General features: G+C 44.4%; 1 protein-coding gene and 1 long non-coding RNA gene across 2 annotated transcripts in view; both read right to left on the minus strand.

The window, feature by feature from the left end:
• Window positions 1–7,137, minus strand: part of LOC311231427 — a 30,525-nt gene extending 23,388 nt beyond the window's left edge. Inside the window, exon 1 of the long non-coding RNA XR_014619867.1 lies at window positions 6,729–7,137. This is a non-coding gene — a long non-coding RNA (uncharacterized lncRNA). The remainder of the gene's footprint in view (window positions 1–6,728) is intronic.
• A 5,535-nt stretch (window positions 7,138–12,672) lies between these two features.
• The window catches only part of yju2b (YJU2 splicing factor homolog B), a 43,816-nt gene continuing 34,343 nt past the window's right edge, over window positions 12,673–22,145 (minus strand). The window contains exons 9-10 of the mRNA XM_084317999.1: window positions 20,787–20,925; window positions 12,673–13,690 (exon numbers count right to left, since the gene is read on the minus strand). Coding sequence (XP_084174125.1) covers window positions 13,164–13,690; window positions 20,787–20,925 — 666 coding nt within the window. The 3' untranslated portion in view covers window positions 12,673–13,163. The remainder of the gene's footprint in view (window positions 13,691–20,786; window positions 20,926–22,145) is intronic.

The following is a 22,145-nucleotide window of genomic DNA, read 5'->3' on the forward strand; positions in this document are numbered from 1 at the left end:
CTCAGGGTTTCCGTTAGAAAAAATTGTTGCCGGTCTCCGTGACCTGCAAGATTTCAATCTACCGGACAAATGAGATTAATTCCGGTCATAGTTTATTGAGCTTTAAAACAATTGATAGGCAGGCTATATAAAGAATGTCATCCTCAAGGCATGTAGATTTATAATATTATTACTTAAAACTAGGCTACTTTTGCGTATACAGTCATTAATATATTCCAAATAAAATAAGTCCCTCGATACTCCGTGCTGCTGCTGACTTGAAATAAAATAGACCGCGTATGTGGGCAGTCGGTCCGACACTAAACAGCAGTCTGTTATAATCACATTTTTATGAGCTAACGAATTCCGTTATATTGGACATTTGTATTAATTATATCAAGCGAAGAACTGAGAAATTTGGCAGAGAGAGACGGCAACATTATCGTGGGTTTGCGTGATGTATATCTCCACCTCCCAACGACTTGGTGCTGGTCATAATGTCCGGTGAAAACAACTCCCTCCAAGTACAACTTGACCACCCAAACCGTACCAAAACAGGCCAAAATTAAATAGCCCATGCGACGAACGATTCATTACATTCGTTTCATCGTTGCTCCACCAAGCAGCCGGTCCAACAATGAAAGCTGTTGTCAGCGCGAGCCGGCCGCAGTTAGTTTGCAAGAAGCATCCAGCTGCAGACCCGCAGAGCAGCTTTCCAGGTCTGGGGACCGCACTGTGCCAGCAAAGCTGGTGGGTTCTGTGGGTCTGCAGCTGCATGCCTTCCGCAAATCCAGCAGCAAGCTCTCGCTGACACAGCGTCGTCATTACCAGACCGGCTGCTTGGCGAAGCAACGACAACAAACGCAATGATTGTTTCGTTCATCGCATAGGCCACCCAACTCCAGCCCATCCAAATACAATTCAAATAATCAAACTGTGCCCAGAGGGAACTATTTTCACCGGACACTATGACCGGAGAGATTAAATATGTCGGACTTCAACAGATTTTGCCGGTCAAATACCGGTAATTACCGGCTAACGGAAACGCTGATAAGGCTACAGTCTATACTCTGCACAAGGCTGTAAAGCTTGCTAAGAGGACATATGTAGCGGGTATATAAAATATACTAATGTTGTATTCCACAAAGATCCCTCCCTAACGTTATTACTTTAATTTGTTTATTATTATTTTTACTCTAATAGTCTTTTATTTTGAAGCCGTCGTCACTTCCTGCCGAAGTGACGTACTTACTTTGTCGCCCGCCTCCTTCCGTTCAGTCTGGCTGAGTAAGGAAGGAGGTAAGAGCTGTCCCATGTCCCCAGAACTTATTAATGGTTTAAAAGAACGTACTATTGTAAATAATTTACCGGGCAATGAACCGGAGTTGTATATATTGGTAACTGTGTTAATGCGAACAATTCTGCACTTTTTGTAATGTGGTTTAGCTGTGGTGGCGAACTATTGTATGACACATGCTGACTGAGTTTGTGGTAATGGCTGAACAATGCGTGTAGGCCTCGTTCTGACTGCGTGACATATTTCTCCCCCCTTGTAGCCTAGGCAAGTTATTGACGCCATCTGCTGGCCAAGTGTTGATATGTACCTGTGGAATGTCTTCTCCAGGTAATTGGAGATATCTTATTGGTTATTTTGTATTATTTCATTGTGTTGTTTTATTTTAATGGATATTTCAATGTATCATTCAAAATGTGCAGTCTGGCTGAGTAAGGAAGGAGCCTAGGCAAGTTATTGACGCCATCTGCTGGCCAAGTGTTGATATGTACCTGTGGAATGTCTTCTCCAGGTGAAATAAAACACACTGAATTGCCACAACTGAGTCTTCACTTCCACTACACGACGACGACACAGAGGGGTGACCTTAGACCAGTTACACATACACTGACAAGATAGAGGCACAAATGGTCCAGAACGACACAAGAGGTTTATGGCTAGGACTACGGACGATAACTGACTACAAAGTCAGCGCCCCCTCAATGGGGAATGCCGACGCCCCTCTCACGGACCAACTCAACTCCTTTTACGCACGGTTCGGTGCAAACAGTGGCAACGCTAGCTCACCGGCTAACGACGTCACTGACACACCGGTCGTCGTGCAGGGGGGGGGGGGGGGGGGGGGCATCCGCGGGGGGGGGGCACTCTCTCAGTGACGGAACACAGTGTGAGAAGAGCATTTATGCGGGTGAACACCAGAAAGGCAGCTGGCCCAGATGGGATAACAGGATGTATACTTAAGTCCTGTGCTAACCAGCTAGCCCCAGTGTTCACCACCATATTTAATCTAACCCTGGCTGAGTCCATGGTCCCTGCCTGCTTCAAGGTGTCCACTATAATACCGGTACCAAAGAAATCCTCCCCAACAGGTCTTAATGACTACAGACCGGTGGCACTCACCTCTGTGGTCATGAAATGTTTTGAGAGGCTGGTTAAGGATTACATCTATGCCTCCCTACCCAGTGATATGGACCCTTTACAATTGGCATACAGGCCAAACAGGTCCACTGACGATGATGCAGTCTCTCAAGTACTACACAGTGCCCTCTCTCACCTAGACTGCCAGAAGGGGGGCTATGTGAGACTGTTGTTCATTGACTACAGCTCAGCGTTCAACACCATAGTCCCCACCAGACTGGTGGACAAGCTGATCGAGCTTGGTCCGAGCTCCGCTCTGAGCGGCTGGATACTGGACTTTCTGAGTGAAAGGCCCCAGGCGGTCAGGGTGGGGGGTCAGACCTCCAACACCATCACCCTGAGTATCGGGTCCCCCCAGGGCTGTGTTCTGAGCCCCCTGCTGTATTCACTACACACGATTGTGTGGCCAAGTTCAGCTCCAACTCCATAGTGAAGTTTGCGGACGACACGTGGTGGTGGGGCTGATCTCTGACAACGACGAGAAGGCCTACCGGGAGGAGGTTGATGCACTGGAACGCTGGTGTCAGGACAACAGCCTGCTCCTGAACATTGGTAAAACCAAGGAGATGATCGTGGATTTTAGGAGAACACAGCAGGGGACACACACCAGAGGATAAACGGGGCTACCGTGGACAGGGTGAGCAGCTTCAAGTACCTGGGGGTCCACATCTCAGAAGACCTGACATGGACAACACACATAGACTCAGTCGTAAAGAAGGCGAAGCAGCGCCTCTACCACCTGAGACAGTTAAGGAAGTTCAGAGTGTCGGGAAAGATACTCCAGTCCTTCTACTCCGGAGCTGTAGAGAGCATCTTGACTGGAAACATCACTGCCTGGTATGGAAACAGCAAGGCACAGGACAAGAAGGCCCTACAGAGAGTGGTGCGCTCAGCTGAGCGTACTACGGGTATTGCACTACCACCCCTGCAGATCTTATATAACAAGAGGTGCAAATCCAGAGCCTGCAGAATAATGAAAGACCCTCACCACCCCAACAACAGCCTGTTGCGGCACGGTGGTGTAGTGGTTAACACTGTCGCCTCACAGCAAGAAGGTCCAGGGTTCGATTCCCGCTTGGGGACCAGGTTTCCATGATGCCAGGTACCCAGGTTGGGTATCTCCCAGGCCTTTCTGTGTGGAGTTTGCATGTTCTCCCCGTGCTCGTAAGGGTTTCCCCCCTGATAAGATAAACCATGAATGGAAAAACATGCACAACAACAGATCGCTAACGCTGTGGCGTCCTTGACGAAGACGGACAGGAGCACTTGGATTGGTCCCCTGGTGCGGCTCACGTTGACGCCTGTCTGCTCCCGGCTGCCCTTGGGGGGGAAGGACGACGGGATGGGTTAATCGCAGAGACTAATCGCATCAGCGATCCTACAGAGACAATGCATGCGTGTGTGTTCCGGTGTGTGTGTTGAGGATAATTGCATGCCAATTAAAGACCTCTGAGCAGGTCCTGCATTATTATTATTATTCAAGCTGCTGCGGTCAGGTAAACGCCTGAGAACACCAACAACTAGGACAGAGAGACTTCGGCTCAGCTTCTTCCCCCAGGCCATCAGTCTTGAACACTGAACTCTCCACACACAAGCACACACAACACACACGCTGTATACGCTCACACACTAAGTCACTTTAGCATGAACACACACACATGCTGCACACTCACACTCACTTTACACAATGAAAAGGTCACTGTACACTGTACATTGGAATACTGACAAAGCCATACTTGGTCATTTACTGTACAACTGGGTTAGGACATTTGTAGGGGCCAGTTTCGAATTGCAGTCTCCCGTAGGTGTTCTTTGAGAGTGTTTTTGAAAGTGGGTAGTGATTCACATTCCTTTACAGCTTTGGGTAGGGCGTTCCACATTAATGTGGCATAATTGTGAAACGTGTTTAGTCCCTTGTACCATCAGAAATAGTGTCTAATAAGTGGGAATGAATAAATGTCCACAATTTAATAAGATATAGCAGTCCATTTAATAGGGCTGTCTTAAATACTTCGAAGCTTCGTTCGATGGGCATGGGATTCGAATATGAAAATTAAATTCGATTATTAAAAAAAAATTATATATATATATATATATTTTTGCAAAATCAACTCTGCCTCTCTTTGTTAACTACAACAAGCAATGCTGTTTGTTATTTAAGATGAGGTCGGACTCGGCACCGACAGATTTGTGTTCATTGTGCTGCTTTTATAAAGCCTCAAAAAAATGACGGCTTACAATATTTCATGAAAGCAAAGTGTTTTGTTTGTCTAAGATTTAAAAAGGTTTAAACTTTACAGCACTGACAAAGTTGAACAAAGTGCTGTACAAGTCCCACAACATAAAAAAAAAAAGAAAAAAGAAAAAAAAAAACTTTAATTTTAATTTTTTTATAGTTGATTCCATTTTTATTGCTCAATTCCGCGATTCCGTCCGCGATTCCGTGATCGCGGATTCCATATGGCTCTAGCCTCTAGGATGGAACCCAGGTAGGTAATTTCATCTTTCCTTGTGACCAGGGGTGCAGTGCTGGGCAAACGCGGTCAAACGGCGTTTGGCCTCCGTCACTGAGGCCGAAGTGCGCGCATCCTATTATTATGCAAAGTCTAGGTGATAAAATGACTTGTCGCGCCACTTATCACCTAGACTTTGCATAATAATAGGATACCGACAACCAAATACAAGCCCTGTAGGTGTGGTGGGGGGTTGCTTGATCTCCCGACTTCACTGGAAGGATGAGACAAGGTGTATCATCTGTTTTGTGCGCAACAGAGGGAACATGTACTATGCGCGTGCGCGCTTGCGCGGGCGTTTGGCCTTCGCCCATATTACGACTGCACCCCTGCTTGTGACAATATTGTCACCCACTGTAACTGAGAAGCCGTCGGTCTTGCTGAGTTTGTTATTTGAACCGAAGAGAATGGACTCTGTTTTGCCCAGGTGTAATGATAGTTTGTTATCGGCAAGCCATATGCAGATTTTGCCTAGTTCCGAGCTGAGGGTTTTTTCAACCTGTAACTTGTTCTTGTCAGAGACCAGCAGGGCTGAGTCGTCCGCAAACAGGAACAAGTTGCAGTCACAAGCTGACGACATGTCATTTGCATAAATTAGGAACAGTAGCGGTCCTAGTATGCTTCCTTGTGGAACAACACAGCTCACTGGGAGGGGGGGGGGGGGGGTAGGGTACCGTTTACCTCCACCATCTGTTCTCTCCCCTCCAGGTAGGATTGTATCCAGCTCACTGATAGACTATCAAAACCAATTGCTTTTAGCTTGTCAATCAGAATGTTGTGAATGACAGTGTCGAAGGCCTTTTGTAGGTCCAGCATGACCATGCCGCAGTATTTGCCCGCGTCCACCTCTTGTTTGATGTGGTCGTTCAAATAGAGAAGGCATGTGTCAGTGGAGTGGGATGTTCTGAAGCCAGATTGGAATTCGTAGATTAGATTTTTTCCCGCGAGGTACTTTTCGACCTGTTCATATAAAAAATGTTCCATGACTTTCGAGATGGATGTAAGGATAGAAACAGGGCGGTAGTTGCCTGGGTCTAATTTGTCTAAGATGTAATTTCATCTTTCCTTGTGACAATATCTTCATCAAATGTATATACTCTTCTTTTTTTACTCTTTTAGTATCACAAACAGTACTGTATTTGTAAATCTGGTATGTCATAAATGTATAGATGTAGCAGTACTGTCTATCTGTATGTCATATGAATTGAAAATGGGGGACCCTGATGTAAACAAGACGAAAGTCTTTCTCTGGTCTGCATCCCCTTAACAATTGTGTGTATTGTATTGAGCTGTACTGTATTGTACCCAATCTGCAATCTGTTAATAAAATAATCAATCAATCATCGATAATCCAATGTAGTTACCCCCCCCCCCCCCCACCACTTCTAATGTACAGTTTTGAACGAATATGCTTACAGAAAAGGCGCTGATAAACGTCAAGGTGAAGTCAACTTAGTTTGTGTTCTTTATGGGTTCAAAATAAGGGTTTGCTGCGACACGACGCGAGCTGCGTTCAGTCCATGCCACCGGAAGAGGGTGTGTGAATACACAACGTATTCTATATACTTAGGCTAGTTTTCTGTAAGAACGTTTAAAGGAATTTGATTATATATGACAAGAGTTGACCGCCAGTCACAACATTTAATTAGTTGGTGAGTAAACAGTTTTCTAGGGCTAGGTTCACAGCCACAGGCTATAGTATACATTTGCAAAAGTGCAGGAAACGCCCAACAGATCATATACGGTCACTAGATGAATAAAAGCATTTGCTTACGGTCATAAAGTCGATGCCAAGATTAACTTACCTTGTTTACCGTTGTTTGTCTACTGCCCTCGAGAAAGAGACTCTCGGAACAATACCCAACACGTTACTCTCTGCGTTATGGGTTTTGTTTGTCTGTAGTAATTTGTCAGGAACAATTGTAGCTTTACTTTAAGTTAATTGAATTATACATTTTGGGGTGATATAAGCAAATCAACAAAAACAGAGAGTTGGCACCAAAACTTCCTGGTCACTGGCAAGGAAACTATACGTCACTGGGAAGCGCCATCTCCTCGCTTATGGCCAGCCATTTACACTTCGGATGTCAGAATCATCGGCAATTTGTTTAGCTTGTTTAGCTTCCTCAGATAGCTTGTATATTTCGATTTTTAATACAGGCTTCAATAGTACTGGCACCAAAGTCTATTTAGCACGCAGACCAGAGAACACTGGTATAGCTTCCTTCGTCACTGGATCGCGTAGACATAACCGCTTGTCCCACGACGCTGTGATTGGACAGTGTGCGTGTATACCAAACCAAGCCGCATTTCTCGGAGACGCTCTCTGATTGGCACTGACTGACGCTCTCTGATTGGCCACTGACGCGTTTGCCCAATCCGTGACGAGCTGCGTCTTTTACCATTTCCACGTCAAACAGCCTGCAAACTACCTGGCGTTCTATCGCCATGCTCTAGACAAACTCTAACCTTAACCAACTTCGAAAGAGTGCCTAAGCTTAACCGTCAAAAGAACTTGCCGTCACGCACTAAGACAAACTCTAACCTTAACCAACTTCGAAGAGTGCCTAAGCTTAACCAGTGTAGAAACAGGCGTCGGCCAATGAGAGAGTGTCTATATATATTGAAAATGGGGGACCCTGATGGAAACAAGACAAACGTCTTTTTCAGGTCTGCAATGCATCCCCTTAACAATTGTGTGTATTGAGCCGTACTGTATTGTACCCATTCTGCCATCTGTTAAATAAAGTTTTCATTCATTCATTCATTCATTCATTCCGAGAAATGCGGCTTGGTTTGGTATTCACGCGGACAAGCGTGTGTCAAACTTTCTGCTACGTTCCAATCAAAGTCGCAGGTCTGAAACTTCCTACTAGGAAAGGGAAAATTAAGTCGTTTTATGCAAGTCCAAGTCAAGTCCAAGTCTTTGGGCCACACGTCCAAGTCAAGTCTCAAATAAATACATGTTTAATCCACTGTGCATCAAGTTAGAAATAGCCGCTGTGCAACATGGTTATTTCTAGCGAACTCATTTAGCAAAAAACACCTACGGGAGACTGCAATTCTAAACTGGCCCCTGTAAATGTCCTAACACAACCCCCCCCCCCCCAATGTACAGTAAATTACCAAGTATGGTCTTGTCAATATTCCAATGTACAGTTTTGCTTGTTCAGTTGTACAGTGTCCCCCACCCACCCACCCCTCCTACCCAACACCCCCCCCCCACCCAACCACCTCCAATGTACAGCCCCCCCCCCCCCACCTACCCAACCTCCTCCAATGTACAGTTTCTATGTCAAATGTATATACTCTCTTTTCTGGACTCTTTTCGTATCACAAACCGTACTGTATTTGCAAATCTGGTATGTCATAAATGTATAGATGTAGCAGTACTGTCTATCTGTATGTCATGTATGTCATATATGTTATGATGAATTGAAAATGGGGGACCCTGATGTAAACAAGACGAAAGTCTTTCTCTGGTCTGCATCCCCTTAACAATTGTATGTATTGAGCTGTACTGTACTGTACCCATTCTGCAATCTGTTAATAAAGTTTTCAATCAATCAATCAATTACCGGTATCTCTCATTTCAGCTATCTGCTTTTTCCTGCTCCAAACTCGTTATTATATTGGCCTTAAAGATCCACTATCGGTCTACCTCCAAATATTTCGATTAAGTAAGTCCTGGAGTGTGTACGCTTCGACACACATTCATGTTTGCTGCTCTACCAGACATATGTCTACAACCAACAAAAAAGAACGCAGGATCTTTTTGCAACAATGAAAAACAAATATACAACAGATATATATCTAGTAGGGTTGCTGCAGTGATGTGACATTTTCCATGACTAATAAACTCATGACAATGTCTGTCTGTCAGGGCAGCTACGTGGCGTAGTGGGCAAGGCGCTCGCCACTAAATCTGGAGCCGCTGGGCTCGGCTGTTCGAGCCCAGCGCTCCACATTTGCTTTCAGTTTAGCTGGTCGTCCGTACTAATACACATTGGCCGTATTAGGGGGTGGGAAACTGATGGGTGGGGATTGGGCGTTGTGGACAGCGACTCCTACAGGTCGGTTGGTGCGCCTGCGCAGTGGGATCAGGAAGTGTCGGGGGCAGCGTGAGCCTCCCACGCGTTACTCCTCGCCACTGAGAGATCGAGCTGCGCAGGTGAAAAGATGCGACTGCTGTTACCTCCAGTACCGGAGGGGACTTGTGCTATGTATGACTTAGTCCACATTGCAGCCGGCTTGTGGGAGGCAAGAAACAGCGTTTGTGACAGGGGAGGGTTGAATTGGATGATACGAAATTGGGATGGGAGAAAAATATAGAAAATGGGAGAAAAAGTGGATAAAAAAAAAAAGACAATGTCTGTCCGTCTAAGTTTTTTTTTTACTACATTTTCAATGACTAGTATTCATTTGTTTGACAAAGTTGACGTCCATTGGTTAAGTAAACCAATGGACTAATAACTTCCATGCATCAAACAAACATACCGTTACTGGTCTGGACTGGTCCTCAGCTCCTCTCCAGTCGAGCTGCTGCAGGATTTAATCCAAAATATTTCCAAATTCTCCACCATCATTGTGTTACCATTTACCTGTCGTGTAGTCTAGAGCCTCCTTTCTCTTCTTCACACAAAGTTAAATCTACTCTCAGTGAAAGTGAATCTTGAGCTACTCTGTACTGTGACCCTGGTGCCTATAGAGACCTATAAAATAGATCTGCTGTCCGCGCATACACGTTCACTTTATAATGTTGTCTGACTAAGTATTGTCTGACCAAGTACAATACTGTACTTATTTTATGCCTATTCTTATGTCTGCACTTTCTACATTGCACTACTTTTATTGTCTTTTATACACATTCTTATAATACATTTAAAAAAAACATACACCGGTCGCGGCGGTGGGAAAGTAATGTACTCGTGGATGCCTGAACACAGAGTAAGCCTAATATCTAGACCACCAAGAAACCTAGAATTTGTTCTGCAGAAAGTTTTCACAGAAAAAAATAGCACAGTTCAGACAGAGCAATAGTCCAGTCATTATATGAAAAAACCTAGGACAAATTGCAACAGTAGCAAACTCAACTGATTTTGTATCCTCATTATGTCCTTAGTGAGGGAAAAAAAGTCCCAAGGAATCCCATCATGGGAAAGTTTTGAAAACGACCTATATATATTCATATCGAAAAATGGCTGTTATAACATAGTGGTGAACATTTTACTTTTAGATATCACTATAAAAACTCACAAGCTGATTACACACACAAAGACAAGAAAAAAAGTCAATCACAACTTCATTGAATTATTCTGTTTACTCATGCAAATCACACATTATCTTATTTGATATGCACCAATTAGCATACACGCCAGAACGAATCAAAACATTTGATAAAGACATTTTTTTCTTCTTGGAATATTAGTAGATAGGCTCTGTGGAGCTCAGTCCACGAGGATGGGGCTCAAGGGTTTATGTCCGTGGGGATAGGTCCATGGAGATGGGTTTTTTTATAATAGGCGGAAACTACATATTTGTACAGCATGCAAAACACTACATGATTCTTGCACAAAACTACATGGTCTTAACATAAATTTGGTATGTCTGTATAGGGGAGGCTTGTAGGTACCCATGTAACCCATTTCCATTAACATATATTGAGGTAGAAGGCCAAGGGACCATTTGAAAAATGGTGATGGCCATATTTCCCTCCACAAAAAATCGTCTTAACTTTGAATAATTAGGTATGTAGCCCCCTTTCCAATGAGGTAACATGACATGGTTGGTCTCATTGGAAACCCGAGGTTGTCTAGAATCAAATGGTATCTTTACTTTTGAGCTACCTCAAAATTTGAACGCGTCACAATCTCTGAAAGACAGTGTCGTCAGTGATCCTGCCAGCAATCAAGTACATTGAAAAAAAACACATTTCCAATGATGGGATTCCTTGGGACTTTTTTTCTCTCACTAAAGACATATTGAGGATACAAAATCAGTTGAGTTTGCTAATGTTGCAATTTGTCCTAGGTTTAGCCTAATTCTGTCCTATAATGACTGGACTATAGGGGTAACAAAACATTGAAAAAAAACACATTTCCCATGATGGGATTCCTTGGGACTTTTTTTCTCTCACTAAAGACATAGAGGATACAAAATCAGTTGAGTTTGCTAATGTTGCAATTTGTCCTAGGTTTAGCCTAATTCTGGCCTATAATGACTGGACTACAAAGCAGCTCATGGGAAATGTATTGGAAAAAACAGACAGTACCGCTTGCAGCCAGCAGGCACCACAATTACACATTATCGCTTTAACCGTTGATCTAGATTAGAATAATGAATATTCTACATCTAGGGTTTAGAGATGGAACTGCTCAGTTCGAACACCACGGTTCGGGAAACCTAGAGACCCTTCGGTTTACTTTGGTACTGTGTGGAACCCTTCACTGTAGCCTAATACGTCACTCCTGGGTTTACTTTAGTACTGTGTGGAACCCTTTGCTGTAACCTAATACATCACTACTTGGTTTACTTTAGTAGTGTGCGGAACCCTTCGCTGTAGCCTAATACATCACTCCTGGGTTTACTTTAGCCTAATACATCACTCCTGGATTTACTTTAGTACTGTGTGGAACCCTTCACTGTAGCCTAATACATCACTACTTGGTTTACTTTAGTACTGTGTGCGGAACCCTTCGCTGTAGCCTAATACATCACTCCTGGGTTTACTTTGGTACTGTGGAACCCTTCGCTGTAGTCTAATGCATCACTCCCGGGTGTATGGCGTACTTTTGTAACTGGCCTTTGACTAACACTAAGAATAAGGAACACTAGGTTCAGTTAACATTAGTAATTCATGCCCACTGCATACAAATACAAAACCGAGTGAGACCTTAATTTTGTCCAGGCGAGTTGGTGAGTGCAGATGTGTCAAGTTATTTTGTCTTGGAAATGGCTATTAGGCTACTGGTGGACTAAGTGGACGTCGCTTCACCTACTGCAATGCACTGCTTGCTGGTCTACCAACCACCGCCACCAGGCCTCTTCAACTCATTCAGAACACAGCTGCCCGCCTGATCTCCAACCTACCAAAAGTCAGCACGTTACCCCACCTCTTAGGGACGCTGCACGAATCCGCTTCAAGGTCCTCAACCTGGCATATCGCGCAGCAAAGGGAACGGCTCCCGCCTACCTCCGTTCAATGGTCTCTAACTACACACCCTCAAGACCCCTCCGCTCGACATCTTCTGGCCGCCTCAGACCCACTCCTATCCGAGCTCCGGGAGAGTCATCAAAGAGAACCACCTATTCTCTGTCCTCGTTCCACAATGGTGGAACGAACTTTCTACTAGTTAGGACAGCCGAAACCCGACCAATCTTTCGCGGTCGACTAAAAACACACTTCTTCGATCAATATCTGAAATAAAAAATGTTTTAAATATTTGTGGGTGTGGGCGGCTGGGTGGCGCAGCGGAGATTGCGCTCGTCACCAATGCAAGAGACTCCGGTCTCGAATCCCGGTGTCAGCATTGCCTCCGGCTTGGGCCAGTCGTCATACTATCTCAATTGGCAGAGGTAGCGGGTGGAAGTCGATGGGTGGGGATTGGACGTTGTGGACAGCGACTCCTACAGGTCGGTTGGGGGACGCCTGCACAGCAGAGACAGGAAGTAGCGGGGGTAGTGTGAGCCTCCCATGCATTACACCTCGCCTCTGAGAGTCTGCGCTGTCTGGTGAAAAGATGCGACAGGCTGCCTCCTCGTGTACCGGAGGGGACACGTGATGCAAGGCTTCTATACTCCCTACGACCGACCAGTGGGAGGCATAGTCGAGCAACGTTCAAGACAGGGGAGGGGAGAATTGGAAATACGAAATTGGGATGGGAGAAAAATAGAAAATAAGGAGAAAAAGTGGATACAAAATATATATATATATTTGTGGGTGTACGTTTAATTTTCTTAAATGTTTTAAAAAGTATGTACACAGAGAGAAAACGAATTTGAATTAGCGATGGAATTCTCTCTTCGTTGAACCATACAGAACTAAAAACAATGACCCCAAAACAGTGATATGAATCAAACCGTGATTTTTGTGAACCGTTCCACCCCTACTACGGTTACACCTTTGTTTACACATCGATGACAAGCGGCCATATTGTCCAGTGAATGACGATTGCCATCTCCAGTAGTTCTTTACATTTAATCAAACAGCGAATCATGTTCGTCGTGTACAGAGAACAGTCTCATTGCCCCGAGTCAGAGTCTGAATCGCTGTAGTCCGCCACCAGCGAGGTGACACCGCTCAAACCGCTACCCCGCTCCGTCCCTGTCCCACAATCACCTGCCCTCGTCTGTCCTCGGTCCTCTTCCTCTGTGGTGTTATCGCATGTCCCCTGCATCCCAGTGTCATTAGTTTCTATCATTTCCTGTCCCAGCTGGGGTCGTCCGACACCCATATTTGGCCCTTCCGCCCATGCGACCTCAGACTCCTCTTGCGTCGTCGCGCTGATTCCGGGGTCCGATTTCCTGCGTGTGATGGTGGCACAGGGTTCGCCTCTGTTCCCCGAACCCACGGTGCGTCTGCGGATGAGGGCTTCAGGGGTGGAGGTGGGGGAGGGCCCCAGGGCTTTGGCCACCGCGGCTCCCTTCCCCTGCAGGCTCAGCTTGTGGAGTAGACTGCCTGCAGCGCCCCCCTGTGGCACAGAAGGGGCGGTGAACCAGGAGCGAGAGGTGATCTCCTTCCGCTTGCTGTGCTGCCTGTCATCGTAGGCTGTTTGGGAAGGAGAGAGGACGTCAGAAAGGTTCAAGGAACCATTGCTATACCTTCTATTTACCTTGTGATTCATAAGACTAAAACACACCTATTCAATCAATATCTGAAAAAAATAACAATAATAAAGAACTAACCTTCTTACAGTCTTTCACTATTATATTTCTAGAAAGTGTTATGAGCGATGCACTGCTCTGTTGTAAATGTATTGTAAATGAGTGCCATCTTATTTTCTTGAACTATTTTATCACACTACAGTACTGCATCATTTTACTGTATTCTATTTGACTTACTATTCTATTACACTATTTTACTCTGTCTATTCTATTTTATTCTTTTTATTACTGCCCATTTTAAAACTGAACCAAACCGTAAACAGAGAGGCCTATTGGGATGTTAGTCTTTTTTACTGCTGTGAAGCACTTTGAACTGCAATTTCTGTATGAAAAGTACTATACAAATAAAGTTTATTATTATTATAATAATGTACTATGTTACTATCCTTATACTACTACCCATCATGCTAATATGTCTATACTACTATACACTCGGAGTGTAACACTAAAGTTAAACACTATTTGATAAAACCACTTACCATTAGCTGCCAGAGATGTACCGCTGACTTGTTGTACAGAACTTGTTGCGCACTCCTGGCCACCTGTGCTCAGCGCACACACACGTACTGTATATATGTGCTTAATGATTAGTTCCAGCAACAGTAGGCTTATATTATTCGAATGACTTGTTTTATTAGGAGATTGCGGATATGCGCTGCCCCCCTGGTTCATGACCACTCACCAACCCAGACAGAGCAGGAGGTGAAGAGCCAAGCGTGCAGTCGTTCCGTATTGACACTAAATAAAATGTCACGCTAATATGTCATGTTCTACAGTATGACTTACTAATATAGGGAAGCACATATCTGCAATCTCCTAATAAAACAAGTCATTAGAATAATAGAAGCGTACTGTTGCTGTAACGATTCATTACGCACATATACCGTACTTGTGTGTGTGTGCGCTGAGCGCAGGTGACCAGGAGCGCGCAACAAGACGATATATGGAATATTAATAGTCTATTCCACTATAGCTATAGTGTGCTGTATGACGACAATACATTTGAATCTAATCTCATTTTGATCAGTCGCAAATTGCTTCCTCGCTACCTGTTGAATACAGGTGTCAGCACAGCACAGACGCAATGTTGAGCCTCTCGCTTCCATTTTGCACATGGTCCTTTGCCTTATAAGGAGCTGGCAAGGCGTGTTTGTATGCAAAATCAGGTGTACGAGAACACGCTTCCAGTTTAAGAATGAGTGACGTACTTCATTCAAGGAGTTCGGAGCTGCGATCATTTGGCAACATAAGAGCACCTCTGCACACGTTGATGACTCCGGGGCAGACTATCATAGGTTTTCTCTTACGAACTTCCAACAAGGTTATTTACGAGGAAATGTATGTGTCCATAAGTGTGTGAAACTTGTATGTGTCCAGGTCCTACATGTTAACTCGCAAATAAGACAACCGTTATCTTTCATTCATGTTTATTTCACGCTCCACAGCGTAGTGGCCACTGCCTTCCTCCAGTCCAAAACCAGTGACGCGCAACAACAGTGCCCATTCACCTTTATCCAGATTACCGTAATGGCCGCAGTAGAAGTGAACTTAACAATCTCACTCTCTTTTTTTAAACAAATAATACAAGATCAGATCTCACTCTCTTTTTTTAAACAAATAATACGAGATCTCACTCTTTTTTTTAACAAATAATACACTGCAAGGATATTTCAAGAAAACAAAAAAAAATAAACTCAGTCATCATAACCAGTTATTCAGTAATCTAGCTTCCACTGTCCATTCTTCAGTGCTTTAAGCAGCACAAGGGAAGATGCTCCCTTTTTGGTCAGACAGTTTGCCAGCTGGTCCTTCGTAGTAGACCACAGAATCCGTTGGATCCTTTTGTCCTGGATAAGTTCTTTGATTCCACTTATTTCCAGTCTCAGTCGTTTCTCAGTCACTGACTTGGTGGACTTGATAGCCTCCACAAGGGAGAAGTTGTCTGTAACACACATCACAGGTAGGGTGCGCTGTTTGACCATACCTGTAGTAAGTTCAGAGTAGAGAGAGGACAAAAATATGGCATTATCAATACCATCAGCCAGGGCTAGTGTCTCTCCTGCCAGCGTGCTCCGAACCACTCTTCTGATCCTTTTTGATTTCCAGCAGATTGGAGAGAATCGTCCTTTCTCACCCATCAGAACGATGAGATGCCCTCCTTGTGTTCCCCCATCTGGGAGGTTTCCCATGGATGCGTCGCTGAAAACAACAAGCTTCAAACAGTCCTCCTTTCCTAAGTTGTGAAACTTCAGGGTGACATGTTCTGATTGCAGTTTTCGTACTACCTTATTTGCTTCATGCATAGTTTGCACAGTAGCATGTTTTAGATTGGTTGCAAGGACACATGTATCGAACATGATATCTGGCCTACTCTGTCTAGCCACCCACAAGAGTTGTCCTATTTTTGACCTTAGGTTGTCAGTCTCACACTCTGTGAGAAGAGCATCACGGTGCAACGCTCTTGATGGGTCTATGAGAATGGGCTGAAGGTTCTTTATGTAGATCTCCTGTTGCACAAGCACTTCTCCACCTACTGTGGAGAGTTCCATCCCCACATAGCGAAAGTTGTCTTGTTCCTCACGTCCCACCTGGAAAACTGTTTTGAGGTGGGGAATGGTCGTTGTGGCAAATGTGTGTGAGCCACCCCAGATGAAATCATCCACATGACAGGCAAGAACACCAGTCACAATACAGTTTTCATCAAGCCAGTAGAATACAGCAGGATCAACTTGTGACATAGTGGCCCCTGTTTTGATCATCGTTGCTTTTACTCTGTTGTACCAGTAGAGAGAGGCATCAGCAAGTCCATAGACACACTTCTTCAGCTTCCACAGTGTCCCGTCACTTTTAGCCTCAGGAGGAGGGCGGATGTGTATATCCCGAGACAGCTCCATTCCTTGAAGAAAAGCTGACTTTATGTCCATAGAGTTCAATGTCCATTTTTTCTGACACAGAACTGATATGAGTAATCTAAGGGACTCTGATGAGCATGTAGGCGAGTCCTTCTGTAGATCTTGAGTGTTAAATTCTTCAAAACCCCTAGCCACTAGCCGTGCTTTAGGTATGATACCATCTGGGGTTTCTTTAAGTGTACACACCCATCTCGTTGACACCTGTCTTTGACCCACATTTTTCACCTCCTCAAACACCTCATTTTTCCTCCAGTTACTGATTTCATCTTGTTTAGCCTTATCAAATGGTACACCCTCTGTTACTAATACATCATTTTCCTGCATATCAGAGCATAGTTCTAGACCATCTAGTTCTACACCATCTAGTGGCTTAACCTGAAAATTGTCTACTTTAGTAAGATCAACTGACCCCATAGTACCAGTGATGTCAAAAGGTTCTAAGTACTGTAGGTTGTACCAGTTGCTGTTTTTTCCTGTAGCCTTTCCTGCTCGTCCCATCACTTTAGCTGTGTGAGAAACACCTGTTACATTATCCACAAAGCTGATTGTCTGACCGGCTTTTACCTTTATACCGGTTTTCACCTCTATGCCGGTCTGGTGATAATCGTCTTGATTGATCGCATTAGGGTTATCTATATCCTGGTTTGCTACACCTGCTGCGTCATTATTCATGTCACCATCAGTAACGGGCATGTCCTCACTGTTACTATTCATATCATTGTCAGTAACAGGCACATTATTATCACTAACAGATACATCGACATTGCCCACAGTATTACTTTCCCCAGGGTGCACTTTTCGCAGCCTAGATTGATGAACCCTGACATATGTCCCACCATGACGTACAAAAATCACCACCCCATCTTGCCCTATCACAACCCCAGGGCCTTTCCATTCAACACAGTCTGTCCTTTTGTAGAACACTTTGTCTCCCGTTTCATACTTCTCATCTGTTGGACGAAGCTGTTTTCGAAGAGCTCGTCTGATTCTCTCTGAGCATTCTGCCTCCGTAAAAGCTTTCCTTGCTGCATGTAATGCTGTTATGTGCTTTCCCACCCATGCGCTCATTGTAGTTCCCTCCAAAGCAGGTGGCTGGTCAACAAACACAGAGGGAAGGTTCGGGTTCTGTCCAAACACCAGCTGATGTGGACTGTAGCCATGCACGTTCTGCATTGTGTTCTTTGCCATGAGTGCCCAATCAAGAGCCGTTTTCCAGTCAAGTCCTTTGTCAAGTTTTACCTTCAGTAGTATCTCTGTAAGGGATTGGTTGTGGCGTTCCAGCAAACCATTGCTCCATGGACTGTAGCCAGCAGTCGTCTTGATCTCGATGTTGAAGTTCTCCGCCATGTCTCTTATTTCCTCATTATTGAACTCTCCACCGTTGTCAGTGAAGAGACGCTCAGGTGGACCATGGACACTGATCCAGGAATGCACAAAATTGTTCACTATCACACTTGGCTTCTTTGAGGTCACGATGCTACCTGCACTAAAGCGAGTGAAGTGATCGATAATGTGTAGGTACCACACATTTGGTTCTAGCTCATGTAGATCAACTGCCACAGTCTCGTTGTACCTGGAGGCCATGGGCAGACCAACAGCAGGCTTGGGCTTAGCCTTGCTGTACTTGAGACATATCTCACATTTTCCTACTATTTCCCCTAGAATAGCAGTGCATTCATCATCCGTGTTTCCAGCATTTGTCAGCAGCTTCTTTAGCCTATCAACTGATGCATGTCCAAATTGCTTGTGAAGTTTAAGTAAAGCTTTGTGTTTTTCCACACTGGTCATATTATCTGTGATGGCCAGGACCACATTCTCATATGCTTCACTCGGGGACTCCTTATCCAGTATGTTCAGACAGTAGTGTCCAGATGAAGTCAACTCTAGAGCTACTGGTTTCTGAAACATTATAGCTGTATCGTTTTCCAGGTTCAACACAGCTCCTGCTCTCTTTAGCGAAGTTTTACTGAGCAGTAAAGGAATGTCAGATGAGACTACCTCTGTTTCAATATAACATTTTGTTTCTCCTATCTTGGCTGGTATCTTGACCTTTTTTGTAGAATGCACAACTCGCCCATCCCCAAACTTAAAAGGTTTGCTACTCTCTGTGCTAACCAACCTTTTGACTTGTTTCTCATTTAGTCCCCCAACATAGTTATCCAGCCATTTTTCACCACATACAGTCCGTGTACATGCCGTATCAATGACGGCCGTTCCCAGAGCCTCAACCATGAATATTGCTGCATCTGATTCCTTAGAAATAAGTGTTATATTACACTCATCTGGCTCTTCATTTTCTTCCGTCACTTTTACATATTCTTTCTTGTTTGGGCAATCTTTCACCCAGTGGAATGTGCTCTGACAAATCCCACACTTCGTTCGTCTTCCAAATTTATCAAGCGGATTAGTGCCTGCGAATGGTCCTCTAACTTGTCCACTTTGAGATCGCGGCTGCTCCCGCCTCTGCTGCTCTCGTCTCTGATCTGTGTAAAAAGCTGCATCTTGCTTCACAGTAATGCCTCCTGCCCTTTTCTCCGTTTTTTCTCCAAATATACGTTTCAGTCCTGACTTCATATCAACAAAGGTGTGCTTACCACAGGCAGTCAACGCCAGTTGTTTGTCTTTGATGTCGAGGCCCGCTGTATCCAGTAGTTTGAATGCCAAAACAGCGTCAGGTAGAACCATATCGAACTTCTTGATCCGGTTGTACTTCTGTTCAAAATCAACAATATAGTCCACCATAGAGACGCCGTCTCCTCGCGAAATCTGATCAAACTCCGAATAGGCTTCGTAAGCCCGGTCCTTCTCTTCTCTCAAAAACACACTGTCAAGTTCCCGAATCAAAGTTACCATTCCATCATCCTTATTCAGATCATCGACAGGTATTTCCAACGCAGTATCCCTCGCTCTACCCGTCAACGATAGAGCAACAGCCAACGCTTGTTTCTTCTTGGCTAAATCCGTCACCCGACTCCACATCTCCACTTCATTCTTCCACTTCTCAAAAGACGTCTTTTCGTCCAGTCCAGGCGGCTGCCTGTAGTTATTAACGTTAGAGGCAGACATCCTCTGCTACCATGTTAACTCGCAAATAAGACAACCGTTATCTTTCATTCATGTTTATTTCACGCTCCACAGCGTAGTGGCCACTGCCTTCCTCCAGTCCAAAACCAGTGACGCGCAACAACAGTGCCCATTCACCTTTATCCAGATTACCGTAATGGCCGCAGTAGAAGTGAACTTAACACTACAGTCTGGTGTATATATTCAGGCCTTACAGTCCGATAGGTATCCAGGTCTTACAGTCTGATAGGTGTATATATTCAGGTCTTACAGTCTGATAAGGTGTATATATTCAAGTCTTACAGTCTGATAGGTGTATGTGTCCAGGTCGCGTGTATATTTTCCCCAACAGAGTTTCACTTCCGCGTTTGGTTTGCGCGATCTGATTGGCCACTGAATTTTTTTTTGCGCCAATCGCGTTACTCCTAACAATCGCGCCAGCAGGCTGTTACCCTAATCTTAACCAACTAACACTAACCTTAACCCACTAACCTTAACCAACTAATCCTAACCAACTAACCCTAACCTTAACCAACTTTGAAAGAGAGCGACTTCGAAAGAGTCGCCAGGCTTAACCAGTTTGTTAGGAGTAATGTGATTGGCGCTGAAAAAAACGTTAGTGGCCAATCAGATCGCGCAAACCGAACGCGGAAGTGAAACTCGGTTGGGGAAAATATACAGGCGTCCAGGTCCTACAGTCTGATAGGTGTATATATTCAGGTCTGACAGTCTGATAGGTGTATATATTCAGGTCCTGCAGTCTGATAGGTGTATATATTAAAGTCCTACAGTCTGATATGTGTATGTATTCAGGTCCTACTGTCTGACATGTGTATGTATTCAGGTCCTACTGTCTGATATGTGTATGTATTCAGGTCCTACAGTCTGATGGGTGTATGTATTCAGGTCCTACTGTCTGATATGTGTATGTATTCAGGTCCTACAGTCTGATAGGTGTATATATTTAGGTCCTACTGTCTGATAGGTGTATCATCCAGGTCTTACAGTCAGAGGCCTGGTAGGTGAGCAGTGCAGCCAGTTTCTTGTCCTCCTCCTTCTCTGGTAACAGTGGGATGGACAGATTCGTCCTCATCCTGACAGCGTTGTCCTTCTCTTCCTGCTCTGCAAACACTTTCTTCTCCGTCTGCATGAACCAAGAAATACAACCGTCCATTAAAGATGCGTTTTAACATTCGCCGAAATGCTTGATTGCGCTCAATAACGGACCTCTGCCGAGCAATAATGACCGCTGTTCGCAGCTGCAGCAATCAAGCCTACTGACAAACACTGCATCAGTGCAATCAGACACACCTGCCGGCTGCCGGCGATAATAATAATGACAGCGGAGCCACACAACAACTGCGTCTGCATTTGATCTCGTCTTGTCGATCAGGGTGTAAAATTAATTAGGTATATTGTTAGTAAGTTAGCCATGTAATAAGCGGGATAATGTATAGCCTATACTCTGTCATTGTCGCAAAATAATTGACCGACACAGAGTTTAGAATACCGAGGCGCCTCGCCGAGGTGTTCTTTTTCTTTTTTTAATCTTTTTTCCCCCTCCTTTTTCCTCCGATTTTCTCCCATCCCAATGTTAGTCGTTATGCCAATTCCCAATCCCCTTCCTGGTCGCTGCGCACTTACCCCCCACAGTCGGTCTGGGAGAGTGGAGGCTACCACGTGCTTCCTCCGACACACGTAGAGCTGCCGCGGTATTGATTATTCCCTTACCGCACAAATTTGCAAAATATTTCCTACCGCCGCGGTTTTTACCGCACGCACACAAAAAAATAAAAAAAATAAAGTTTGAATGCATTTTTTTTTTTTAGTAGTAGTCTACTCTTTATAGCATATAGCCTGCCTCTAGTCTAAACGTCTATCTTTAGAGGATGACTTTGCAGCATGAATATTGTTTGGGATTCGGCAAGCACGCATTAGTTATTGAAAGTGAAACACGGATGCGCAGTTCACTCGGTGTCGCGGGCATAACCCCGCCGACCCTTTCTTATTATTATTACTATAAAGTTACTACTTTATAATAAAGGCATTCGTTTTGTGGCATTGACATTATATAGTTATACGTTCAATAACATCAGCGTATTTACCGGACCATAGCAAGCAATACTCTATTCATATCTCAGTTCCTTTCTTTGCTCAGAGCGTGCTGAGTTGTCCCATTCTGCGGTCTGTTAATAAAGTTTTCAATCAGACAAGTGTATAGAACGAAGGGCTTTTATTATAACATTCGTTGCAGACAGTAAAATCATTATGTCTCGTTTAGTACTCCTGAGGCGCGATGTTAGTCCACTCCGGCGGAGAGTTAAAGCTAACGTTATTAGCCATGTTGTGATGAGCTGACATTCA

Source organism: Notolepis coatsorum, assembly GCF_963971535.1.
Source record: "Notolepis coatsorum genome assembly, chromosome: 7".
NCBI classification, from domain to species: domain Eukaryota; kingdom Metazoa; phylum Chordata; class Actinopteri; order Aulopiformes; family Paralepididae; genus Notolepis; species Notolepis coatsorum.